This window comes from Sapajus apella, unplaced genomic scaffold (assembly GCF_009761245.1).
Source record: "Sapajus apella isolate SASKATOON/1434 unplaced genomic scaffold, GSC_monkey_1.0 scaffold65, whole genome shotgun sequence".
Taxonomy (NCBI): domain Eukaryota; kingdom Metazoa; phylum Chordata; class Mammalia; order Primates; family Cebidae; genus Sapajus; species Sapajus apella.
This window is the reverse complement of record NW_022437005.1, coordinates 6,750,331-6,773,810: the sequence shown is the minus strand read 5'-3', so window position 1 is coordinate 6,773,810 and position 23,480 is coordinate 6,750,331. Positions and strand designations below refer to the sequence as shown.

General features: G+C 39.1%; 2 protein-coding genes across 4 annotated transcripts in view; one reads left to right on the top strand and one right to left on the bottom strand.

Annotated features, from left to right (window-relative positions):
• The window catches only part of CFAP61 (cilia and flagella associated protein 61), a 298,730-nt gene extending 293,563 nt beyond the window's left edge, over window positions 1-5,167 (bottom strand). For 2 of the 3 annotated variants that reach the window (XM_032248119.1, XM_032248121.1), the window contains exons 1-2: window positions 4,981-5,167; window positions 816-966 (exon numbers count right to left, since the gene is read on the bottom strand). In XM_032248119.1, coding sequence (XP_032104010.1) covers window positions 816-958 — 143 coding nt within the window. In that variant the 5' untranslated portion in view covers window positions 959-966; window positions 4,981-5,167. The remainder of the gene's footprint in view (window positions 1-815; window positions 967-4,980) is intronic. The other variant, XM_032248120.1, reaches the window with a different exon arrangement.
• Window positions 5,147-21,785, top strand: CRNKL1 (crooked neck pre-mRNA splicing factor 1). The gene is made up of 14 exons (XM_032248124.1): window positions 5,147-5,351; window positions 7,009-7,161; window positions 8,308-8,399; window positions 9,225-9,383; window positions 9,791-9,957; window positions 12,255-12,433; window positions 14,061-14,231; window positions 15,209-15,400; window positions 16,107-16,166; window positions 16,930-17,010; window positions 18,279-18,518; window positions 19,636-19,737; window positions 20,209-20,457; window positions 21,417-21,785. The coding sequence occupies exons 1-14, from the start codon at window positions 5,301-5,303 to the stop codon at window positions 21,582-21,584; spliced, it is 2,064 nt and encodes a 687-aa protein (XP_032104015.1). The 5' UTR covers window positions 5,147-5,300; the 3' UTR covers window positions 21,585-21,785.
• The last annotated feature ends 1,695 nt before the right edge of the window (window positions 21,786-23,480 follow it).

Here is a 23,480-nt window from a genome sequence, read left to right as displayed (position 1 = left end):
TATGCATATTTTAAAATTCAGAGGAACATTTTAACATCAGTGGCTACAAACAAATCCAGGTTTCCCACTTACTGTTTGACCTGGGCCAGCCTCCCATTCTCACCTGTGAGATGGATATGATAGTGGCCACTTCAGAGAAATGTCAGAACAATTAAATAACATAATATTGGCAAAGCACAGAGCCTGACATAAACTAATTTCTCAAAATCTGGCAGCTAGTATTATTAACTTGTTCTACATAACTCCACTAGTGAGTGAGGCAGCTGAGATTTGAAGCAAGTTTGTTTGAATCCAAAGCCCATGAGAAGCATGTTCAATTTGCATGGTGTTATAGGGCATAATGATTTGTCATTCCCAGAGATTTCTTGCTACATGTTTTTCACTGTGTAGTGAGTGACCCATTTTCTCAAAATAAGTCCCATAAAGACAAAAAGGTAGGATCCTTTCTCTGGCATGTTATAAAATTGATGAACATTTTTTTTTTTTTTCAATTGAGACAGGGTCCCGCTCTGTCATCCAGGCTGGAGTGCAGTGGCGCAATCTCAGCTCACTGCAACCTCTGCCTCCTGTGTTCAAGTGATTCTCCTGCCTCAGCCTCCCGAATAGCTGGGATTATAGGCATGCACCACCATGCCAAGCTAATTATTGTATTTTTAGTAGAGATGAGGTTTTGTCATGTTGGCCAGGCTGGTCTTGAACTCCTGGCCTCAAGTGATCCACCTACCTTGGCCTCTTCAAAGTGCTGGGATTACACATGTGAGCCACTGCACATGGCCAAAATTGATGAACATTCTTGAACTTAATTATGTACTTACAGAAGATAGATGATATTCAGCTTCCCAAACAGCTTGTGGGTAAATTTTCTAATAAGGCTTTTGATACAATAAACATCCTGTGACTCCGTTCTTCGGCAATGAACAACTTCTACCTTTCCTCTTGGAGAAGTGAGTACTGACATTTTTTATGCTGTCCCCAAAAGAGAGAAAAAAAGTCCACTATTAATCTGATATGACAAGTCAGTTTGGTTATAGTATGCACAAAACTGGACATTAATTCAGTTTCCATATGGTCAGAGCAAACATGGTATGAGAATACTGGTGTGACATGTTTTCCCCTGGGTGCAGTCTGTGACGACTGTCACTGCAAACCAGCCAATGTTCCTCCATAGGAGAATGAAGTTTCTGAGAACTGCCCTGATTAGAAGTTTCTGCAACTACATTCTTTGTTTCCAAAAAAGCTGCTTTAAAAAATTCTAACAATAGAATTGGAAAAACATTGAAAGGAACTATTTACGGATTCAGGGTCCTCTTATATTTAATTGGCCACGATGGCATGTGGTCAAGAGTTACTGGGGAAATATTCATAGCTGCTGCCCTATGTTCTTAATAGAGTTGTCCAAACTGGAGCCCTGAAGGTCAGCAGTCTTGAGAGATATTTTGAGACCAGAAAAGTTCCACGGTTAAGTGTAGGAAATGCTCGCAATAGGCTTCCTGAAGGGCCATCAGGCCCATTAATATCTTTGAGAGGTTCCATAATAAAGCAACTTGTTTTCTTTGTATAATCCAGCCCACTCTTTTCGAACAGAATCTCTAAGGACAGCCACAGAGGAGAATCTAATGTTCCAGAAGGACACTTTGGGAAATGCTGTTGACAGAAACAGTAGATCACGAAATGATTTCAATCTCTCTCTCATTGTCTTAATTTCTGTAAGTCTCTCTCTTTCTTCTCCTTTCTTCTACTTCTTTCCTTCCTAGGGAAAACCATTTTATTATATACTAGCCAGTGAGCTCAAAATAGGGAAAACAATGAAAGAGAGATTAATAACACCTAGATTCCTGTCAAAGCTAGCCATAAACACTGTTCATTCTGGTTTTGGTTTTAAATTGAAAGCAAAATTGGAATGAGACATCCTGTTTGTGAAACATATCATAAACTAATGCTACAAGTATATAACAATTCTGAATAAAATAAGAAAGTATAATTAGATAACTGAATTTGGTAAAAAGATAGCATGAAAAGAAGAAAGAAAGCGAGTAAGGGAAATTCTCCAACCAGGTGGCAATGAGGTGAGCAATGGCTCAGAAAGTGATCAGATCTGATACAGGTTTTGGGGACAGAATGGACCTCACTCCAAAGAGAGAATTAAAAGTTAAACCATGCATCTACCTGGGACTTTGGAGGGATGGGTCCCTCAGTAAGTGAGGGGACTAGAAAAATTAAACTTATCAGCCCAAGAAAGTGACAAGCTTTCTCTACACAAAGCTCTAGGTAGAAAATAAAACAAAAATACTGCTGAGAAGTCCAAATTTTAGACTAAAGTGGGTCTGGCATTCTAATCCATACTACCTGTGTATTAGGGGAGTCACCAAGAACTTTAGATGATAGACTCTGAAACAGACTATAAACTAAGTATATTTATAATAAAGAAATATAGAAAGAGAAACAAAAGTCATGAGAAGAGAGCAGGTCATTATTAAAAGAATAGAAACTTAAAAATAAAAAATGTGGTTATTAAAATTTAAACTAAGAGAATGGGTTAAAAACAAACAAGAATAAAGAGAATAAGCTGGAAGATACTTATGAACAAATTATCTAGAAAAAAGCATACAGAAATAGAAAATACAGAATTCAGTAAAGACATACGTAAGACAGAATGAAAAACATCTGTCTTATGGGAATTCCAAAAAGATGAAATGAAACATTTGAAAATAATGGCTAATTATTTTTAGTATTGATGAAAGACATGAACCCTCAGTTCAGAGCAGAAAATACAAATAAACTCCCAATATACAGTAGTAAAACTACAAAATCCTAAAGGCAAACAGAAAACTTTAAAAAAAAAACCTGGTAAAAGACTATCTACAAAAAAATAATTAGGCTGACAGAATGTTTCTATTCAGCGACATTAGAAGCCAGTAGCACAGGGGTTAGCAAACTTCTGGAAAAGGCCAGATAATACATTAAGCTTTATGAGTCACATGTCCGCACAACTCTTCAACTCTGCCATAGTAGGGCAATAACAACCAGAGACAATATCAGCACAAATGAGCATGAATGTATTCCAACAAAATTTTACTTATGGACACTGAAAGTTGAGCTCTGCATTATTTTCATGTGCCATGTAATTTTTTTCTAATGTTTAAAGTGTAAACTATAAAGTTTAATGCAATATATACACATATATATTACATATATTATATGTATATATGTACATAATGTATATATAAGATACACCTATATTTTATAATGTAGATATTTTATATATATCCCTAGCTCACTCATGTTCCATACAAAATAGTCAATGGGCTGAATTTCGTCTATGACTCATAGTTTTCTACTAGAATAGTGTTTTAAAAATATAAAGGGAAAAATAATCATTAACCTAGACTGATAAACCTAGCTAAACAATCATTTTTAAATGAAGATGAAATAAAGACAATTCATACAAAGACTGAAAGAGATTCAAAGAATCTTGTAGAAAGAACTAGGAGATGGCATATTCTGAGAAGAATAAAATTAAAATCAGAAAGAAGTGGAATACAAGATTAAATGCTGGGAAATAAGAAGGTAAACATGAAGGTAAACCTACAAAAGCACTGATGGCAAAAAGTAAGAAAGATAATACATTTTTCCAAAAAAAAAAAAAAAAGAAGAAGAAAAGAAAAAAAGAGATGAACTCAATCGCTAGACAACAAAAATGTATAGAAGGATGGTGATTAGAAGCAAAATATTCTAATATGTTTGTACGTTTGAGCTAAGGCTAATGATGATTAAATCAATGATTCGTTTGCTAAATCAATTGTTTACAGTTAGACATTTAAGAAAAATCACTTAAAAGAAATATCTTTTTATTTTAATAGATATTTATTTTGGTAGGTGGCTTTATGAAAGCGATATAAAATCTCTAAATTTTGAAAAGTGAGATAAAATATCTAAATAATATGATTAATACAGTTATGGCAAAAATATTGATGTTGTTTATAACTGACTGTAGTTTTAGAAATCTGCATAAATCTTTTTTGAAAGCAATATCTGCAATACATAATCTGCATTATGTATTACTACATACGTAAATATATATTTTCCCCAAAAATCAAAAAAGAGCCTTTTGCAACCGTGGAAATTATCCTAACAAATGTGCTGCCAAGTCATGTAATTATACATTTGTCCAAACTCATAGAATACACAACATCAAGAGTAAACCCTAACATAAACTACAAACTTTGGGCGATAATGATGTGCCAGTGTAGGTTTATGCTTGTAACAAACGTACCTCTCCAGAGGAGAATATTATTGAGAGTAGGAGGCTGTTGGAGGGGGAAGTACAATTACTGATGGTAGGAAGCTGTTGGAGGGGCGAAACTTCGGTACCTACTACACCATTTTGCTGTGAACCTAAAACTTCTCTAAAAAGTTGTGTATTAAAAAAATTATCTTAACCTTTGCTTAATTTTGAAGCTTTTGAGGGCAGGTTATTATAATAGCTAACATTTAACGAGCACTTATCTTTAATCCTAGTCAAACAGATGTTACTATCTTTGTTTTATAGCTGAGGACACTGAGGCTAAGAAAATGTAATTAAGGCACACACAGAATTTAAACATGTTTCTTATCACAAGACTGAGTTGTTTTCTAGTTACTCTCTGTATTTTCATTTTTTCCTAATATCAGACTTCAAAATATGTTACGTTATTTTTAATTCCAAACCTTAGAGTTAATTATTTGGGCACAGCTATCCAGAAACCAGAGACGAGGGGGCGTGGACCCCAGAGACTACAAGCCTAAAATGAAATGAAGCGCCGGAAAGCCTAAAGGGCGGCAGCTCGCCCCTTGGCATGCTGGGAATGTAGTTTCCTCGCTCTCCTTTCTTCCAGGCCCTCGAGCGTCCAGACTGGAGCTTCGTTCCTACTCCTTTGCAGGGCGCCACGGCTCAACAGGGCCACTAGTACTCGCCTGGTCATCCCAGTTCCGGAGGCTGACCTGGGGATGCGCCCTTGACGCCCTGAACCGCAGTCCCGGCATCGCTGCAAAGCAGGCCGGCGCTACCCACCTCACTGGCAGCTCCAGGACGCAGCACTCCGCACGCTGTTGCGGCAGTACGCGCAGCCTGGTCACCGTGGAAACGGAGCCGCCTCCGTCACGGCGCATGCGAGAGGTCAAAGGTCAGCCTAGCGAGTTCCGCTTCCGGTTCCGGGATCTTGTTTGTTGTCAGAAAAGGTTCGTGGTTTCAGTGAGCTCTCGGAGCAGATTTCTAGCGTCCGTGCAGGGGACCAGGTGTCCTGAGGTCCGCTGCTGCAGACATGGCGGCCTCTACTGCGGCCGGGAAACAGCGGATTCCCAAAGTGGCCAAGGTAGGCGATCGCGAGAGGCCTTGTGGTAGGTGGCCTAGGAGAGGGGCACCCCTTAGCCCTGGGGGTGACCCGGGCGGAAGAGAGTGTTCCTGCCGGGGAGAAGGCTCACCATGAGAGATGGAGAGGAAGGATCAGCTGGTGGTGGGGCGTGGGCTCTTGTCATTGCGGAGCGCGACCCGCGTTGGCGTGGCCTTCGTTCTGGGGTGTTTGTGCAGTTAGGAGGAGTGGGCTGATCAGTAAAGACTTACTGAGCCAAGCACTGCACTGTGCGCTGGGAAGCTACGCTCGGACACGAACCACAAAAATACCCAAAACACGAGTTTGTGTATAAAGACGACCTTGCTAGATGTTACTGAGGCAAAGTAGAATGTGCTGTGGGCGTGAGTAAGCGGGTCGTATGAAGGGGTCCTGAAAGTAAGTTTTGCTGAGGAAATGACCTTTAAGCTGAGACTTGAAGGCAGAATAGGAGTTAGCCCAGCTGACAGCGGAAGGCGAGATTAGACGGAGTTGTGTAGTATCGTAAGTTAATTAAACGGTAGATTCACTATCTGGTGTTTCCCTCGGTAGCTGATACTTACCAAGTGCTTAACATGGGGCAGGCTTTGTCTCAAGCCTTCACAGATACCCTCCCTCAAGTCTTTCTTGAGCCCAGACGACTCTCTTGAACTGGACCTTTGCATAACCATTTGTCTGACTCGCAGAGGTAATGCGTATGGAGCAAGTAACACTGTGTCTGGCACTTAGTGCTTATTAAATAATGAGCTGTCACCGTTATCATTACTTCACACGTGGCATTAAATAATATTTTTTATAATTCATTTACATAAACTTTTATTGGACATCAGTGGCCCAATGGAAATATAATGCACGCCACATACGGAATTTTAAATTTTCTCATATCAACATTAAAAAGTAAAAAACAAAAAAAGGTGACATTAGTTTTAATAGTAGATATTTTATTTGACCTAGTGTATCCAAAATATTATTTCAATATTAATCAGTATAAAAAATGTAATGAGGTAGTTTATTCTTTTTTTCATAGTCCGTCTTCAAAACCAGTGTATTTTATACTTACAGTCCACCTCATTTTGTACTAACCACATGTGACTCACAGCTACTGTGTTGGACAGCACAGCTCTAAGCTACATTAGACTGTAAGCTTCTAAGACCTCAAGAAGCTTACAGTCTAATGATGGGAAGTTATTGAATTTTGCCTTGGACCTGAAGTGCCATGAAAAACCAGACTCAATTATCCACCAGGGGCATTAGCTAAGTTGAAGAATTCTGTACTTGCAGGTTGTAGTGCTATTAATAAGATGTGGTACACATCTTGATAAAACAAAACCCCTGGTCAGAACTTTACCTAGACTGCCTCAAAGTTTATTATTATACTCATCTAAAAGGGAAAACTTGCTATTATTTTTGCCACCGTTTTCTCTTGAGACTTTTACCTATGGCTTTGTAGTAGATACCGGGAATAACAAAGAAAACAAAGTATTTTCTTCTTTTCAGTCTCATGGAGGAATGGGAACATGTCATACAAAGAGGGTATCTTGTGATAATACTAGTGAAGTTCATATCCTAACAAATGTATGCTTGTTTTAAACCTTGTGTGAAGAGCATCTACTAAAAATAGAAATGTTTTCTTTCTTAAAAGGTGAAAAACAAAGCCCCAGCTGAGGTACAGATAACTGCTGAACAGCTCTTAAGAGAGGCTAAAGAAAGAGAACTTGAGCTTCTTCCACCTCCACCTCAACAAAAGATCACAGATGAAGAAGAATTAAATGATTATAAACTGAGGAAAAGGAAGGTCGGTCGGTGTGATATCTTTCAGTCCACTAATCGTTAAGAATGTATCGGTAGGCTGGGCATAGTGTTGCATGCCTGTAGTCCCAGCTACTTGGGAGGCTTAGACAGGAGAATCACTTGAACCTGGAAGGTGGTGGTTGCAGTGAGCTGAGAACGCGCCACTGCACTCCAGCCTGGTGACAGACCAAGACTCCGTCTCCAAAAAAAAGAATTTCTGTAGGGCAAGATGAGGCTAGTGTTTATAGCACATGAATAATGTACTTCTGGTTACCAGATAACAGCATTTTTCTGAACTATACAAAATTTGCCATGAATTGTCTGGTTAAAGTACAAAGAAATTGAATCTGCATAATTTTTGGTGCTGAATCAAACATGGGTGGAAGTTTAGCAGGTGGAACAACTGGAATTGGAAGGGGGTATGCTTAGTAAAACTGCAATGTGTACTTCTGTCTATACAACCTTCTGTGTTAAGAATTGAGATCTGGCCAGGCACCGTGGCTCACACCTGTAACCCCAGGACTTTGGGAGGCCAAGGTCAGCGGATCACCTAAGGTCAGGAGTTGGAGACCAGCCTAGTCAACATGGTAGAACCCCCATCTCTACCAAAATTACAAAAAAATTAGCCGGTTATGGTGGCAGGTGCCTGTAATCCCAGCTACTCAGGAGGCTGCGATAGGAGAATCAGTGAAACCTGCGAGGCAGAGGCTGCAGTGAGATTAGATCGCACCACTGCACTCCAGCCTGCGTGACAGAGTGAGACTTCATCACACAAAAACAAGGAATTGGGATCTGCAAAAGGACCATGAGAAAGACTTGGGATCTGATTTGACCTCCTCACTCTAGAATGTGGGACTGTTTTAAAGCACTAATGCTATTATGTATGAAATTCTGAGAATTACCAGAGGACTTAAAGGTAATACTCAAAAACATTTTTTATTAGGGACAAGCATAGACTATTTTGAAGTATCAATTAGTTGATTGTAACCTTCTGTAGTGCGTTTCTTATTCCTTAAGGATTCCAGGATGCAATTTCTGTTAAATATGAACAAAACGAATTACCATTTTAGTATAAGACTTTTACTAGACCAAGGGTGGTGTCATTTTTAGTCATTTGCCCTTGGACTTGACCATTTTTGCCTTCTTCCAGACTTTTGAAGATAACATAAGAAAAAACAGGACTGTGATTAGTAACTGGATAAAATACGCACAATGGGAAGAAAGCCTAAAGGAGATTCAAAGGTAAAATTGCTGAGAGTATAGTTTTATATATAAAGATTTGTAGGTTAACAGATACCAAAAAGAAAAGAAAAAGTTAAAGCACAAGTAAAAGATAATGCATCCGATAGAAATTTTTAACTTTGGTTCCATGGAACCCTAGGGTTCCCTTGAGGGCCTCAGAAGCACTGGGGTAGAAAAGTCCTGGCGGGGAGTGGCAGGAGAGGCTTTAGAGATATATCTTGTCACTCAGCACACACTCTGTAGCTAAAGAAGCAGAATTTCATCTGCTTTCTATATATTGAGATTTTTAAAAAAGTGTTTAGCGGAAAACCAATGGCCAAAAAAGTAAAAATTGCAATCTGGCCCTTCCTGTTGTCTAGCTTTCCTCATTCTCACCTCATACCTCCTGACCCCACTGCGCCTGTGTATGTGCCATTCCCTGAATGTATCATGTATCCTTGTGAGGCTTGGCTGTTCTTGCCTGGAATGAGCACTCCCTCCCCACCAATCTTAGTTTCCTGGTAAACTGGAACTTTCCTCAAGTTCTCAGTTCTCGAGTTACCTACTACTTAGCCTTTTCTGCCAGACATTTTCATTTCTCCCTCTCTGCTTCCTGTGCAGGTCTCGACTATGACATAAATCACATTGCATGATAATTGCATGCATGTCTTTCTATAGGACTTTGTAAGGTACTTGAGAGCATTGTAGCTTTTCATCTTTTTATGCCCAAAACCTGGCTCATGGTAGACACCTAATAAAACATCAGGGCATTCCAGATAGTTTGAAATAACTGCTACACATGTTGTATACATTACTTTTGATGCCTTGCAAATCTTACTTCATAAGGGCTCGATCCATATACGAGCGTGCTTTAGATGTAGACTATCGAAATATTACACTCTGGCTGAAATACGCAGAAATGGAAATGAAGAATCGCCAAGTCAACCACGCACGTAATATCTGGGACCGGGCCATAACAACGCTGCCTCGAGTCAATCAGTTCTGGTAAGTTTCTGATCTAACAAAGCAGCCTTTGATAGACTAGAAAGCTTCCACAGTTTCTGTGTTTATTTACGTGATGATAGTTTAATTTTACATTCTACTCTTTCTTTAACCATAAATGCTTTTTAATGTCCCATAGTCTATTAAGTCCTAATCATAATGTTTAATAGCTTTGTAATCAAAACTAAAATTTTGATTGCAATTGTTCATAAGCTGCTTCTTGAACTAGGCAATTTTTAAGGAAAAATATCTTTTTTTCCAATGGTTCATCCTTTTTCAGATTTATATTTCAATGACAAAACATGTTAGATTTAACCCTTAAGAAAGATAAATCTTAAATCTTTTTCCCATTCAACAATGGAAGAACTAAAAATTACCACAGCAGATATTTTCGGGTGATTTTGTTAAAGGTACAAGTACACGTATATGGAGGAAATGTTGGGAAACATCGCCGGTGCCCGGCAGGTGTTTGAGCGCTGGATGGAGTGGCAGCCTGAGGAGCAAGCCTGGCACTCCTACATCAACTTTGAGCTGCGATACAAAGAGGTGGATCGGGCCCGCACCATTTATGAGCGATATATCCTTTGGACGAGATCTGTGTGGTGCCATTATTGTCTTCGATGCTGCTGCTCCTGTTGAGCTGGCTCATGGTCAGGACACACAGTCGTTAATGTCAGGCAAGTCAAGAATGCCAGTTTATCAGCTTCCCTATGTTTTGTAGGGAAAGAGATTGGTCAAAATGAAAAATTGTGATCTGGGTAACTGTTGAGTCTTTTCTGGCGAGTGCTTGGGTTTATATTTTCATGCTGAAAACTAATGTTTCCTTGTGGAAAATGATATTCCTGGGGGATTGTTTCTAGGACCTTAAGGGGATACCAAAATCGGTGATGCTGATACCAAAATCACTGATATAAAATGGTGTAGTATTTGCTTGTAACCTATGCATAGCTTCCCATATAATTTAAATAATCTCTAGAATACTTAAACCTAATGCAATGTAAATGTGATGTAAATAATTGTTATTCTGTATATTTTAAGGAATAGTAACAAAAAAAACTACACATTCTGTACAGAAGCATTTTTTTCCCTTGAAGACTTTCAATCTCAGGTTGGTGGAGTCCACAGACATGGAACCCATGGCTGGAGGACCGACTGTACTGAGGTTCTGGCTGCCATTGCCAGTCCTGTTTTTCTAAGGTTTGTGTCGGTCATTAGTACCATTGCTGCAGTTCATCCAAGACGTAGACAAGTTCAGTGACTCTTTAGCTCTGTGGCTCCAGTGAGTCATTTAACTCCTTTGAGACTTGGTATTCTCTTCTTAAAAACAAGAATAAAAACACCTTTGTTAGGTGGTTGTGAAGATTAAATTATACACATGAAAGCACTTTTAGAAACTGAAGTACAGTCATTCCTCATTATTCACAGATTCCATATTTGCCAAATCACATACTTGTTAAAATTTATTTGTAACTCCTAAAATCAGTAATTGTGGCACTTTCACAGTAGTTTGTGGACATGTACAGAGCATGAAATCCAACAAGGCGAGCCTCTGCCTGCTGGTCTTAACCTCACATAACCTTGCCCAGAGCTTGGAGAAAGAAGGTCTAGTCTCACACAGATCAAGGAGCTCTGGCTCTGGGGCCAGTTGCGGAGTTTGAATCCCTGTCAGTGGGGCAGCCTCAGTCCAGTAACTTAACATGTCTGAACTCAGTCCAGTCACTTAACATGTCTGAACTTTTCTTACAAAATAATGAAGATAGAGTCTGCCAGGATGAGTTCTTTTCAGGATTTAAGATTATCATGAATGTGAGATTGTATATATACATGTTTCCCCTAGGCGTAGTGGTTCAGTACTCAATAATTAAAAGTTCACAGTGACTAAATAGACCATAACTACCACAAATAACGAGAATCAACTTTTATTATGCAATATTAAGATCTTTTTATTTTTTTACTCTTCTCTGTTCAGGTGACAATGTTAAGATCTTAATTATGTCTACTAATTTTAATATTATTAGCTTGACAAAAGCTTTTATAGCATTTGCTATGTGCTGGGCATTATTCTACATACTCTACAAATATTGTCATTTAATCCTCATAACAACCTTGCGGTGTAGGAACTTCTCCATCTTATAGGTGAGGGAGCTGAGGCCTGAGACATGAAGTAGCTTGACTAGGCTCTCATAGGTGCTGAATGAAATGGAATGTGAACCTAGAAGAGGAGCTTCAGAACTGATGCTCTTAACTTCTTTGCCATATTTGAATAAATTACCACTTCGGAAATTAATAATTTATTCAAGGAAGATAGATTAAAATGGCAGTTCAAAACTTTCTGCTTTGACTCTAGTTAGCAGTTTTCTTTTTATAGCACTTTTTTCCTTAATTATTAGTTCAAGTATTAATATTTTCATATAATTGGTGTCATTTATTGACCAGACCGTTATTGACCATTTATGGTGCCATGTTCTTTTGGCCAGAAACTGTGCTAGGGGCTTAACATACATTTTCTCATTTGAAGCTGGCTGTAATCCAGTGAGGTTGGCATTATTCTCTGTTAACCAGTGAAACAGCTGAGACTTAGACAAATTCAGTGACTTATCCAAGATCACATGGTTAGTAATCTGGGTTGAGATTTTTCTTTGCTTCCAAACTGGAGTTTGTACCCACTACTAAGCACTGGAGGAAGATAGAATGAGAAGGCATAGCCCTGCCCTCAAGTAAGCCACCGTTTAGTTCTACACTTTTGTATGTGTTTTATTCCCTAGAGTTGTAGTTTGAATTGCTGGGGTTTCCAGGCTTTGGTATGGTTTTAGTCTTTGCTTATTTTTTTAAGCCATGCTGTTTTTGCCTGGTATTTCCTTAATTCCTTTGCACTTGTCCTCGTGCACCCTGATGTTAAGAACTGGATCAAGTATGCCCGCTTTGAAGAAAAACATGCCTATTTTGCTCACGCACGGAAAGTGTATGAGAGAGCTGTGGAATTCTTTGGTGATGAACATATGGATGAGCACCTTTATGTCGCCTTTGCCAAGTTTGAAGAAAATCAGAAAGAGGTAAGTATGCTTAAAGAACTTTATTACACTGTAAAGCAGCTTAGCAAAGATTACATTTTGTGCATGGTGGGTTCATTTTCATTTTTTCTTACATACGCTTGGAGAAGATGTTTTCAAAATACAAAAATGCAACTTCTCACAGAGAACTGGATATATATGTGATTAAACTACAGATTGGGAGCTGATTATAGATCGTATTATAACTGTCTTAATTTGGTTGTGCTTTGTTTGAAAATTAAGACTTTTAGTCTTAATTCCCTTTAAACTGAGAGCTAGTCATTTGGCATCCTACGTAAAGGACTTTACAGGTAATAAATATGGGAAACAAAAAGCATAAAGCCCCAGAACAGGAAACAAAATTTAGAATGGAAACAGAGACTGCCCTGCAAATAAGGCGAGGAGCTTGAGACCAGCGTGGGCAACATAGCAAGACTCTGTCTAAAAAAAAAAAAAAAAAAATTGAGTGGGCCTGTTGGCGCACACCTACTTGGGAAGCTGAGGCAGAAGTATCACTTGAGCCTAGGAGTTTGAGGCTACAGTGAGCTATGGTCATGCCATTGTACTCTAGCTTGGGTGACAGCAAGACCCTATCTCTTAAAAAAAAAAAAAAAAAAAAAAATTCAAGTAATACAGAATTGAGAGAGGTAGGCTGAGATCCATCCAAATACAGGTTTAGCATTCCCAGTCTGAAAATCCAAAACTCAAAATGTGAAACTTGTTGAGTGCTGACATGACACTAAAAGGAAATGTTCATTGGAACATTGAAGACTTTGGGTTTTTGGATTGGAGATGCTGAACCAGTAAGTGTAATGCAAATATTCCAAAACTTGGAAAACATCCCAAATCCGAAACACTTCTGGTATCAAATGCTTCAGACAAGAGATACTCAAAAGCATAAAGCCCCAGAACAGAAAACAAAATTCAGACCTATACAAGGTCTTGCACAGACCGTGCTAGGGAGTTCAGATTCTGTTTGAGCCAGTAGGAAGCACTGAAAGGTTTTAAGCAGGACAGTGATTGGATATGATTTATATTTTAAAGAGAGTCCCTGGCTAATTCATGGAGAATGTGTGGGGGTGGATGGCAAAAGTGGAACCAGGGGAGACCAGTGGGGAGACTTCTGAAATGGTCCAGGTAAGCGGTGGAGCTGATGGCTGGAGGCTGGAGAGAAGCAAAGGGTTGCGTGGAAGAGGTTGAAATGGCAGGGCTTGTTCCAGGAGTGAACATGGAGAATGAGGAAAGGAGAGAAATCGAGGAACACCTGAAGGTTTTGGCATGAGCAAGTATGTGACTCCAGGTTAGGCCTTGCCTACTAAGATTGGGAAGATAGGAAAAGTCCCAGGGTGAGTTGGGAGGAAACAGAAGCTGAGTTTTGGACCTGTTTGAGATGTGCAGTGGACATCAAATTGGCGGTGTTAGGTAGACAGTATTAAATGTGGAGCTCAAAGCAGAGTATTGGGCTATCCTGACAGAGGTACCTTCAACAAAAGGGAGAAAAACATTTACTTTGGACATTAAGAGGCCTCAAAATCTAACTTAAAGTAATATTTTGTTACATGTACTTTCCTTGTTGTGACTGGCATGAGAATTTTGTGTTATAGAAGGTAATCATCCTCTCTGCATTTAGTTTGAAAGGGTACGAGTGATTTACAAGTATGCCCTGGACAGAATTTCAAAACAAGATGCCCAAGAACTCTTTAAAAATTATACCATCTTTGAGAAGAAGTTTGGTGATAGGCGGGGTATTGAAGATATCATCGTGAGCAAACGGAGATTCCAGTACGAAGAAGAAGTGAAGGTGAGCGCTGGTGTGCATGGTCAACTCTGCAGATAGCCAAGATGTGCTCACCAATACTAGCAACACTAAAATAAATAACAGCAAGTTAGCACTACCAGTGATTACCCTCTTGATGATGTGCCTGTGATCAATTGGCAGCTATTTCAGACAAGTAGGAATAAACAAGGGTGATAGAAAAGGCAAGCAAACAACACTTGGATTTGCTCTGCCACTCACATGTTGAAAGTCATTTTGTTGATTGCTGATTATATGTAGAACTTGAGCAAAAGAAATGTGGAATCCATTTGAGCTCATTGTTGGGAGGAGGTGGAAGAGTCAGAGATTGGTCCAAAAACCTGTTTTTGCACATCACCTTTGAGCTTAACTGCCTGAACAAAAGATTTATGCTTTGCAGGGTTCTGTTGGCAACTCTTTTTCTGTAATGTGCTATTTTGATTTCCATTCAAAGAGAGTAGCATTTTCCTTCAGTATTCTGCTGTGTATTTAAAAATACTTTTGCTTAGTCTAATTAAGATACCTCCAAGCAAAGGACTAAGTCTATTATTAAATGAGGTGGTAGCTTAGCAAGATATATTAATGATAAATTACTGTTAATTGGAAAGGCAAGTTTAACAATTGTGAGCATGATACAATTCTATTTTAATTTGGTTACAGACATAATGATATGTAGTTACATATATAAGCAAATGCATTGATAAAAAGAGGCATCTAATTATTGACTATCTTGAAAGTGATGGCTGTAGAGAAGGGGGCCTTGCTGTGGGATACCTGACCAATAATCTATCCTCTGTATTTCTGTTTCTTTTCTATATATGCATCTCAGGGATGGTGTTTTTAAAATGAGAGAACATGGAAAATTTAGAAGAGGAGGTGCTAAAATATAGAAAGTCAGGCTGGTGCCTTTTTTCAGCTCACTTAATCTGGCAAGCGCAGCTCTTGGTTTTGTTTTTTATTTATTAAACTGGTTGTCATTCTAGGCGAATCCACACAATTATGATGCATGGTTTGATTACTTGCGCTTGGTGGAAAGTGACGCAGAAGCTGAAGCCGTGCGAGAAGTCTACGAAAGGGCCATTGCCAACATCCCACCCATTCAGGAGAAGAGGCACTGGAAGCGCTACATTTATCTTTGGATCAACTATGCACTCTATGAAGAATTGGAGGCAAAGGTGAAAAAAAAAACCAGAATTATGCATCAGCTGTTAATGGTTTTCTCTCCTCTGTATTCATGGCTCACCTATTGTGGATATTTATAATTCTTGAAACCAAGAAATTTAGTTTTAAATTTTTATAGGCTTCTATTTAGTCATACAGTTACATATTCACTCTGCAACATTTTAAACTCTCTGTGCTTGTTGTGGTCACATGTGGGGTTCTTTGTTTGGTTTGGTTTGGTCTTTACTTGAGGCACAACAGGATATCAGTTGGAGCTTAAAAGGGAATGGGGAACCAGCCCTTAGTTTAATTAAATATAGTTTTCTGGATTCTCTCATTAATAGGAATAATCATGGCTAGATTATGCATTCTTGCTTTTAGGAAAAATCAAGTGGCATTTTTAGAAATCAGTTGTATTAACCTTCCGGGGTTGATCTGAGACTATAAAACATCTTTGTTTCTGCTATCAGGCAAAATGGCTTTCTACAAAGAAGAACTTAGAGTTTGGTGGCTGTCTTGTTGGTGATTCTTAAACTGAAGTTTGATGGCCGTTCATACTTTAGATCATAAATGAAATCGGGGTTTGCAAGTCATAACTTGAGAAACATATTCAATGTTGGGGGTGTACATTTTTACTAGTATCAGTAAAATTAGTGACTAGTCAGATGAGTGTTAGCAGCAGCCTTCAATATTATGTGAAAATTTCTTATCCTTATACAGGATCCTGAGAGGACGAGACAGGTATATCAAGCCTCTTTGGAACTAATTCCTCACAAAAAGGTATGTTGCTCTAAAGTGTTCATTACAAACAGGTCAAAATCCTCTTGTTTTGCTTGTGAAGTAATTCAGTGAAATAATATTGATTGATAAAATACTTCCCTGTGCTAGGCACCGTGGACGAGCATAAGACTGAGATATGTTCCTTGCCTCTGAAAACAGCTCACAGTCTAGTTTGGAGGACAACTTGCGTTGACAAACAAATAATAGAAATTCAGAGAAGGCTAGGTAATTCAAATAGTCTGAGTGGAAGGAGAAAGATGTCCATGCAGAGAGCAGACAACATGTGTAGGGGACACGGAGGCGGATTGTTGGTAACAGTGAGTGTGTGCATGCACGGATCAATGTGCTCCTTCTATAGATGGTTGAGATGTTACCTCTGCCTTGTTTCCCAGCATGAGAAATAAAACGTGTTTCCTTCTGTAGACGTGTTGACCAAATTCCTTTTTAGAATGGAGGTAGGACCTTCTGCCCCCATACAAGCATGCCCACAAAACAAAGTTTGTTCTGAGGAGAGGCTACCATGTCATGCATTATAGTATCTGGATCATGATTTGTGTTTCTAACTTCTGTGGCATGACTGAGGTCTTCTTGTAAATAAGCAAAGTGCATACTTTGCTTGTAAATAAGCAAAGTGCATCCCTCTTACTCTGAAATTTTAGAGAAATTGAATTACCAATGGCCTTGGTTAATTTAAATGTATTTTAATTTAATTTAATTTGAATGAGGCTTTTAAGCTAGATATTTTTGTGCTTTTGTTTTCTAGTTCACATTTGCCAAAATGTGGATACTCTATGCACAGTTTGAAATACGACAGAAAAATCTGTCATTAGCCAGAAGAGCATTGGTAAGTAAAGAAAGGATCAGGATGTCTCATTAAGTTCTCTGAGAAAGAAATTAAAATCTTGGTGCTTGGAAGTTATACAATTCCTACTTTAAAAAGCGTCAGAAGTATTATGCCTTTGTAGCCTGGGAAATGTTAGAAAACATTCATCCTCTGAAAAAACACTGACTAATAATGCTTAAATGATTTTTATTACCTAGGGCAAATTAACATTTCTGTTTCAACATTGGAAACTTCTCTAGCTACCAGTTACTAGATCTTTCCACAGACTAGAATTGGTAATCTGATCCTGTGCAAATGTTTTGGTGTATTAAATACAATTTTAATTGTTCTACTTTTTTTTTCTTTTTCCTTTCCCCCCCTTTTTTTTTTTTTTTTTTTTTTTGAGACTGGGTCTCACTCTGCTGCCCAAGCTGGAGTGCAGTGGCACAATCTTGGCTTACTGCAACCTCTGCCTCCTGGGCTCAAATGATCCTCCCACACTAGCTTCAGAATGCTGGGATTACAGGCATGAGCTACCATGCCTTGTCCTTTTTATTTATAGATATTATGCGTCTGACATCCATATTCCCTAGGATATCCTGAGAAACTTTCAAATCTTAGTTTATTTAGTTGCCCAGACAACTCTGGAACACTGCCTCTTGCTGAATGAATTAGAGAGTTTCCTTCAGCCTTTTGTTGAGAACCAGTAAACATTGTGATATCACAGAGGGAAAGAACAGTAGGCCATGTTGACTTTGCAAGAATGATAGACTGGACAGGGAAAATGTGGCACATATGCACCATGGAATATTATGCAACCATCAAAAACGATGAGTTCGTGTTCTTTGTAGGGACATGGATGAACCTGGAAACCATCATTCTCAGCAAACTGACACAAGAACAGAAAATCAAACACCTCATGTTCTCACTCATAGGTGGGTGTTGAACAATGAGAACACATGGACACAGGGAGGGGAGCATCACACACTGGGGTCTGTTGGGGGGAACTAGGGAAGGGACAGTGGGGGATGGGGAGTTGGGGAGAGAGAGCATGGGGAGAAATGCCAGATATAGGTGATGGGGAGGAAGGCAGCAAATCACGCTGCCACGTGTATACCTATGCAACAATCTTGCATGTTCTTCACATGTACCCCAAAACCTTAAATGCAATAAAAAAAAAAAAAAAAAGAATCTTCCTCAGCAGAGAACAGGCTTCGGGGCAGTGCAATAACTGTGCACAATTTGAATCCACTACAGTGTCACAGTGGTCTGGTTATTTTATTTTCCAGGGAACTTCCATAGGCAAATGTCCAAAGAACAAATTATTTAAAGTTTACATAGAATTGGAGCTACAGCTTCGAGAATTTGACCGATGCCGGAAGCTTTATGAAAAGTTCCTGGAATTTGGACCTGAAAATTGTACCTCATGGATTAAATTTGCTGAATTAGAGACAATCCTTGGTGATATTGACAGAGCACGGGCAATCTATGAATTAGCCATCAGTCAGCCACGTTTAGACATGCCAGAGGTGAGCTCTCAAGTCAAATATAATTTGGTTTGAGATACTTGTTTAATCTTACTTTAGGTGACCATCTAAATATAGGTGTATTTTAGAGTATAAAGATGATCTAACTAACTAGTCTTTTCTACTCAGATTAGGCTTGTAGGTGGAAAGGCAGGATGCGGGGGACAGGGGAAGTAACCCTCTAGTTAGATACCAGAGCACAGTAGACATCTACGATGATGACGAGGATGACTTGGGATATCATGGGGTTGGGTGACTCCCCTTCTCCAACAGGGAAGCCTAAAGGGGCTGGGGAAGAGGCCAGGCAAAGAAGTTGCCAGCAGGCTGGCCCACTCAGAGAACAAGGAGGGTGGAGGTGGGAACTGTACATCCCTGTATTCTCTAAACCGCGATATCCTTGCAACTACTGTTGTCACTGTCCTGAAAGTGCTCTCCTGCCTTCAGTAGTTAAGCTTGACCCACAAGATAACACCAAACCACAGCCAGGACCAATGTTAATCTCACAGGAGCCGTAGAACTCACCCAGCCATTTTTTGTTAATCTCATGCACTAACATGACCCTGCATTTAATGTTTTGGCCCCCTGACTACATTAAGTCAGGGCTTTGTGTATCACTGACTTCGTCAGTTGTCCTTGGCTCCTCTGCCCAGAATGCCAGCTCTCAAGTGTCCAGGCCACAGTTTATTCATCCTTATGCCCTGCCAGGCTGCATTGAGCCAGTGGGTACCTGTTCAGAGTCAACTCAACAAGCATTCACTGAACAGGTGCCCACTGGCTAAACCTGGGCCTGTCTTCTCTCTGGAAGCTCAATTGCACATGGCTGGAATATGACAGAGTACCTGGGAGATGCCTGGCAAATTTCTTAGCTCTTGATAAGCATTTGAAAAACTTCGAGAATCTCTAAGACTGAATCCAATGCCCTTTTTCTGTAATCTGGAATTCTAGCCAAGTTTTGGCCAGCTTACCAGTGTTATTTATCTTACCCACTTGTGTTCTTTAGTTGTTCAGTAAAAATCCCTTGTTTCTAGATGTAGATTAGAGTGATACCTAAGCTGTGCTTTAGATGGTGGCATGCTGCTTTGTAAATATCAAGACCGACCAATTAACTTGTCTTTCTTAGGTGCTTTGGAAATCATATATTGATTTTGAAATTGAGCAGGAAGAAACGGAAAGAACACGAAACCTTTACCGACGGTTGCTTCAACGGACGCAGCATGTCAAGGTATTCTTCCTTTGTAGATGATATTTCATTTTGTTTGAATCTGTCCTGAAGAAAATACTGTATTTCTTGTATTTTAAGTGTTTGGAGTTTTTTTTCTTTTGTTTAATGACTTCCTTGCTTTTTAAGAGAAACGTGAGTCTCAGAGGACTTGGGAATGTTTGAAATGTTGAGTTTATACCAGGTCATTGTTTAATCTGCATGTGAATAGCTTGGGTATCACAAGATTGAAAAAAAAGTTGAACTCCTTTTACAATTTTAAGACTGTGTCAGACATTTAATTGTAGAATGTAGAAATAAATTGCTTCAGTGTTTATATGTAAGCATATATTCATTGTTTTGATCTGTGAAACACTAGTGATGAACGCATTACTTTCAGATGTCATTAACTGGGAATTCACTTTATTATTATTATTACATTATTGTCTTCTGAGTGACATGGTTAATTTGGTTCAATAATACCTTTTTTTAAAGGTATGGATCAGCTTTGCTCAGTTTGAGTTGTCTTCAGGAAAAGAAGGAAGTTTGGCTAAATGCAGACAAATTTATGAAGAAGCCAACAAAAGCATGCGAAACTGTGAAGAAAAGGAAGAGAGGCTTATGCTGCTGGAATCTTGGCGAAGCTTTGAAGAAGAATTTGGAACAGCATCAGATAAGGATAGAGTAGACAAACTCATGCCAGAGAAAGTCAAGAAGAGAAGAAAGGTCCAGGCTGACGATGGGGTAAGAACTCTGCCCTGGGAGTGTTCCTTTCACATCACATGAGTAGAAACACATCTGACTTTGAAATTTGTACTTTTAAGTGGCATAAGTACATTGTTAAAATGGAAGCACACCACCTGGAGTAGGAGATGGTTGCAGTCTGGCTGTTGTGGAAACACAGGGTAGAGCCTATGGTCCAGTCAGAAGTGGACAATGGGAAGGGGTTGGCAAAGGTGTTTTGGTGATGGTTGAGTCTGGGAACTACATGAAGTGTGATATTTTTAGAGCATTAAATAGGAAGTCAGCATGGAGGAAGCTGGCTTTGAATTTTCAGATAGGAGCTAATCCAGAGAAGGCTTGAAGGTGATAAGAAGGGGTTTGTTAGGAGTCAGTGAAGGCTGTTTTGCATAAAATGGCGTGACCAGATTGCTGGCATCTCCTACTGGCAGACTTAAGGGGCTTAGATTGGAAAAAGAAGACCCATCAGGAGGCAGTTTTTATAAGCCGAATAAGACATGGAAGGTGGAACTAGAACAGGGCCTGTTAGAACAGTATTTGGAAAGTGAGATCAGTGACTGATAGGAGGTGAGGACAGGACGGTAGGGAGTTGGAATAATAATGCACAGACGTATGGCTTTTCTACTGGATGAATGTTATATAAAAATGGTTGAACATTTCCTTAAATTAAGACTGCACAATGGAGTTGGAGACACTCAACACCTTGGTTGGCTATAGAGGAGCTGTGCTTAGAGTTTTAGAATTTTTTCTACCAGTTCTTCAGTTCTCACTGAGCTGCAGTCGCTGCTTACTCACTCCCAGTCTTTCAGACCCAGCCCTTGTTCTTTCCATAGTAGACTTTGATGTTGTTTTGTAAAATGGAGGTAAGTTGAACTTGGGGTTTCTAATAAAGATTCTTCACTCTGATATGTGAGTATATCAGCCACATGTTTGCTTATCTTTTAATCGTTTTATTTCTGTAGTCCGATGCAGGCTGGGAAGAATACTTTGATTACATCTTTCCAGAAGATGCTGCCAACCAACCTAACCTCAAACTCCTGGCCATGGCCAAACTATGGAAGAAACAGCAGCAGGAAAAGGAGGATGCTGAGCACAGTCCAGATGAGGATGTCGATGAGAGTGAATCCTGATCTTTTTCATATTGACAAATGTTTTGTTATTTTTATAAATTAATTGTTTGGAACTTTTGTGACTCCCGGAAGTTCTTATATATTTCACCAGTAAGAAATTGATTGGTATCTTTGATAGCTACTTTTTAAAATTATTTTTTAAATGCCCTTGGGTTATCTAGTGGTGGGGATTGCAAGTAAAGGACTTTTTTAACTGCTGGATTTCTTTTTCTAGCTGAGATCAAACTTTTCTAACATCTGTACACATCATGCATTAGGAAATGTAATTAAGATAACGTTTAGCATCTATTTTGGGTGAAGTCGCAGACTTTTGAGCCTTTTTTTTTTTTTTTAGCTTTTCGGTTACATTTTTTAACTTTTCGTATCATAACCATAGTTTATGCATTCATCTGAAATGTGTAACTTCGTCATGTCTTCAGAGTCACAGACTTGAGTTCATTTCCCAGCCCTGCCATTCGTGATTATGTAACTTAATTTTCATTTTCCTCATAAAATGGGCCAATACTTATGGCAACTCATTTTGAAGATTATATTATAAAAGGAATATACCTGGTGCATGTAAGTGCTCAGTAAAATGTTTGTTCTAAGCCACTTTTTATTTTTTATTATTTTTTTTAAAGACGGGGTTTTACCATGTTGGTCAGGCTGGTCTTGAACTCCCGACCTCAGGTGATCCGCCTGCCTTGGCCTCCAAAGTGCTTGGATTACAGGCGTGAGCCACCACTCCCGGCTACGTTCTAAGCCACTTTTAAAAATAGTTTCATTCCTTGTGGAATTGAATGTGAATGGATTAATTTACCGTGTCTTCTACTAGTGGCCAGTTATATTAAGTGCTTTTTAGAACATTACTTGGAAAATAATTTGCAGTGATTATATTTCTGAACAAGGTTCAGAAAACATTGTTTACCAAGAATAATTTAGTCTAATTTCAGTTAGGCACTCATCAGTTCTCCAGGGTGGTAGAGCTTCGTAATAGCTTGTTTAAAGAATAATGGCTTGTTTACATGTGTGCTACAAAAAATGATGTCCCATGTTCACATAAATTTGGGAAACTCTGGACTAAGACTTAAGTCTCATTAGTCAAATCCCTTTATAGTTAGGCTTCTGTACATTATGTATCTCCAGTAGCAGTGTTGCTGTATCCTTTCCCAAACTTAGTGGACAGTGGAGTTATTTCTACCTAGATTACCAGTAAACATCTCCGAGTGTGCTATAGTAGAAAATGTCGGGAGGCCAAGGCGGGCGGATCACAAGGTTAGGAGATCAAGACCATCTGGCTTAACAGGGTGAAACCCTTTCTCTACTAAAAATATAAAAAGTTAGCCGGGCATGGTGGCAGGTGCCTGTAGTCCCAGCTACTTGGGAGGCTGAGGCAGGAGAATCACTTAAATGTGGGAGGCAGAGGTAGCAGTGAGCCGAGATCGTGCCACTGCATTCCAGCCTGGGCGAGACTCCGTCTCAAAAAAAAAAAGAAAGGGTCTACTTAACATTGCTGACATGTTAAACTTACTCTTGGTTTAGAGCATGGGTAGAAACACCTAAGGTAACTCTATGCTAAGTAATGAAAAGTAGCACAAGCATGAATATATTTGCTGATATGTTGCTCACATTCTCAAGCTAAAAACATTTGAGTGCATTAACTGATCTGAGAGTTTATTTCCTTTAGCTTGGACTGTGTTTCTGAAGCACATTTTTTCTTTGTTCACTGCTCAAGGACTAGAACTATATTTTTAAGACTGTTTTCCCCTAAAAGGACCTTTAGTAAGCAAATTTATTATTAAATATGCAAATGTCTTATTCACCCAAGGGAATAAAAGCTACTTCATAATGTTACTAAAATTTTATCTTGAAAATAGCATACAGTGTTAAGAGGACAGAAGAAAATAGGGCTGTTAA

Coding starts and splice junctions, on each gene's coding strand:
- CRNKL1 (XM_032248124.1), top strand. CDS start 5,301: ATGGCGGCCTCTACTGCGGCCGGGAAACAGCGGATTCCCAAAGTGGCC. Junction 12,434..14,060: donor TTGAAGAAAATCAGAAAGAG/GTAAGTATGCTT, acceptor CTCTGCATTTAG/TTTGAAAGGGTACGAGTGAT. Junction 16,167..16,929: donor AACTAATTCCTCACAAAAAG/GTATGTTGCTCT, acceptor TTTGTTTTCTAG/TTCACATTTGCCAAAATGTG.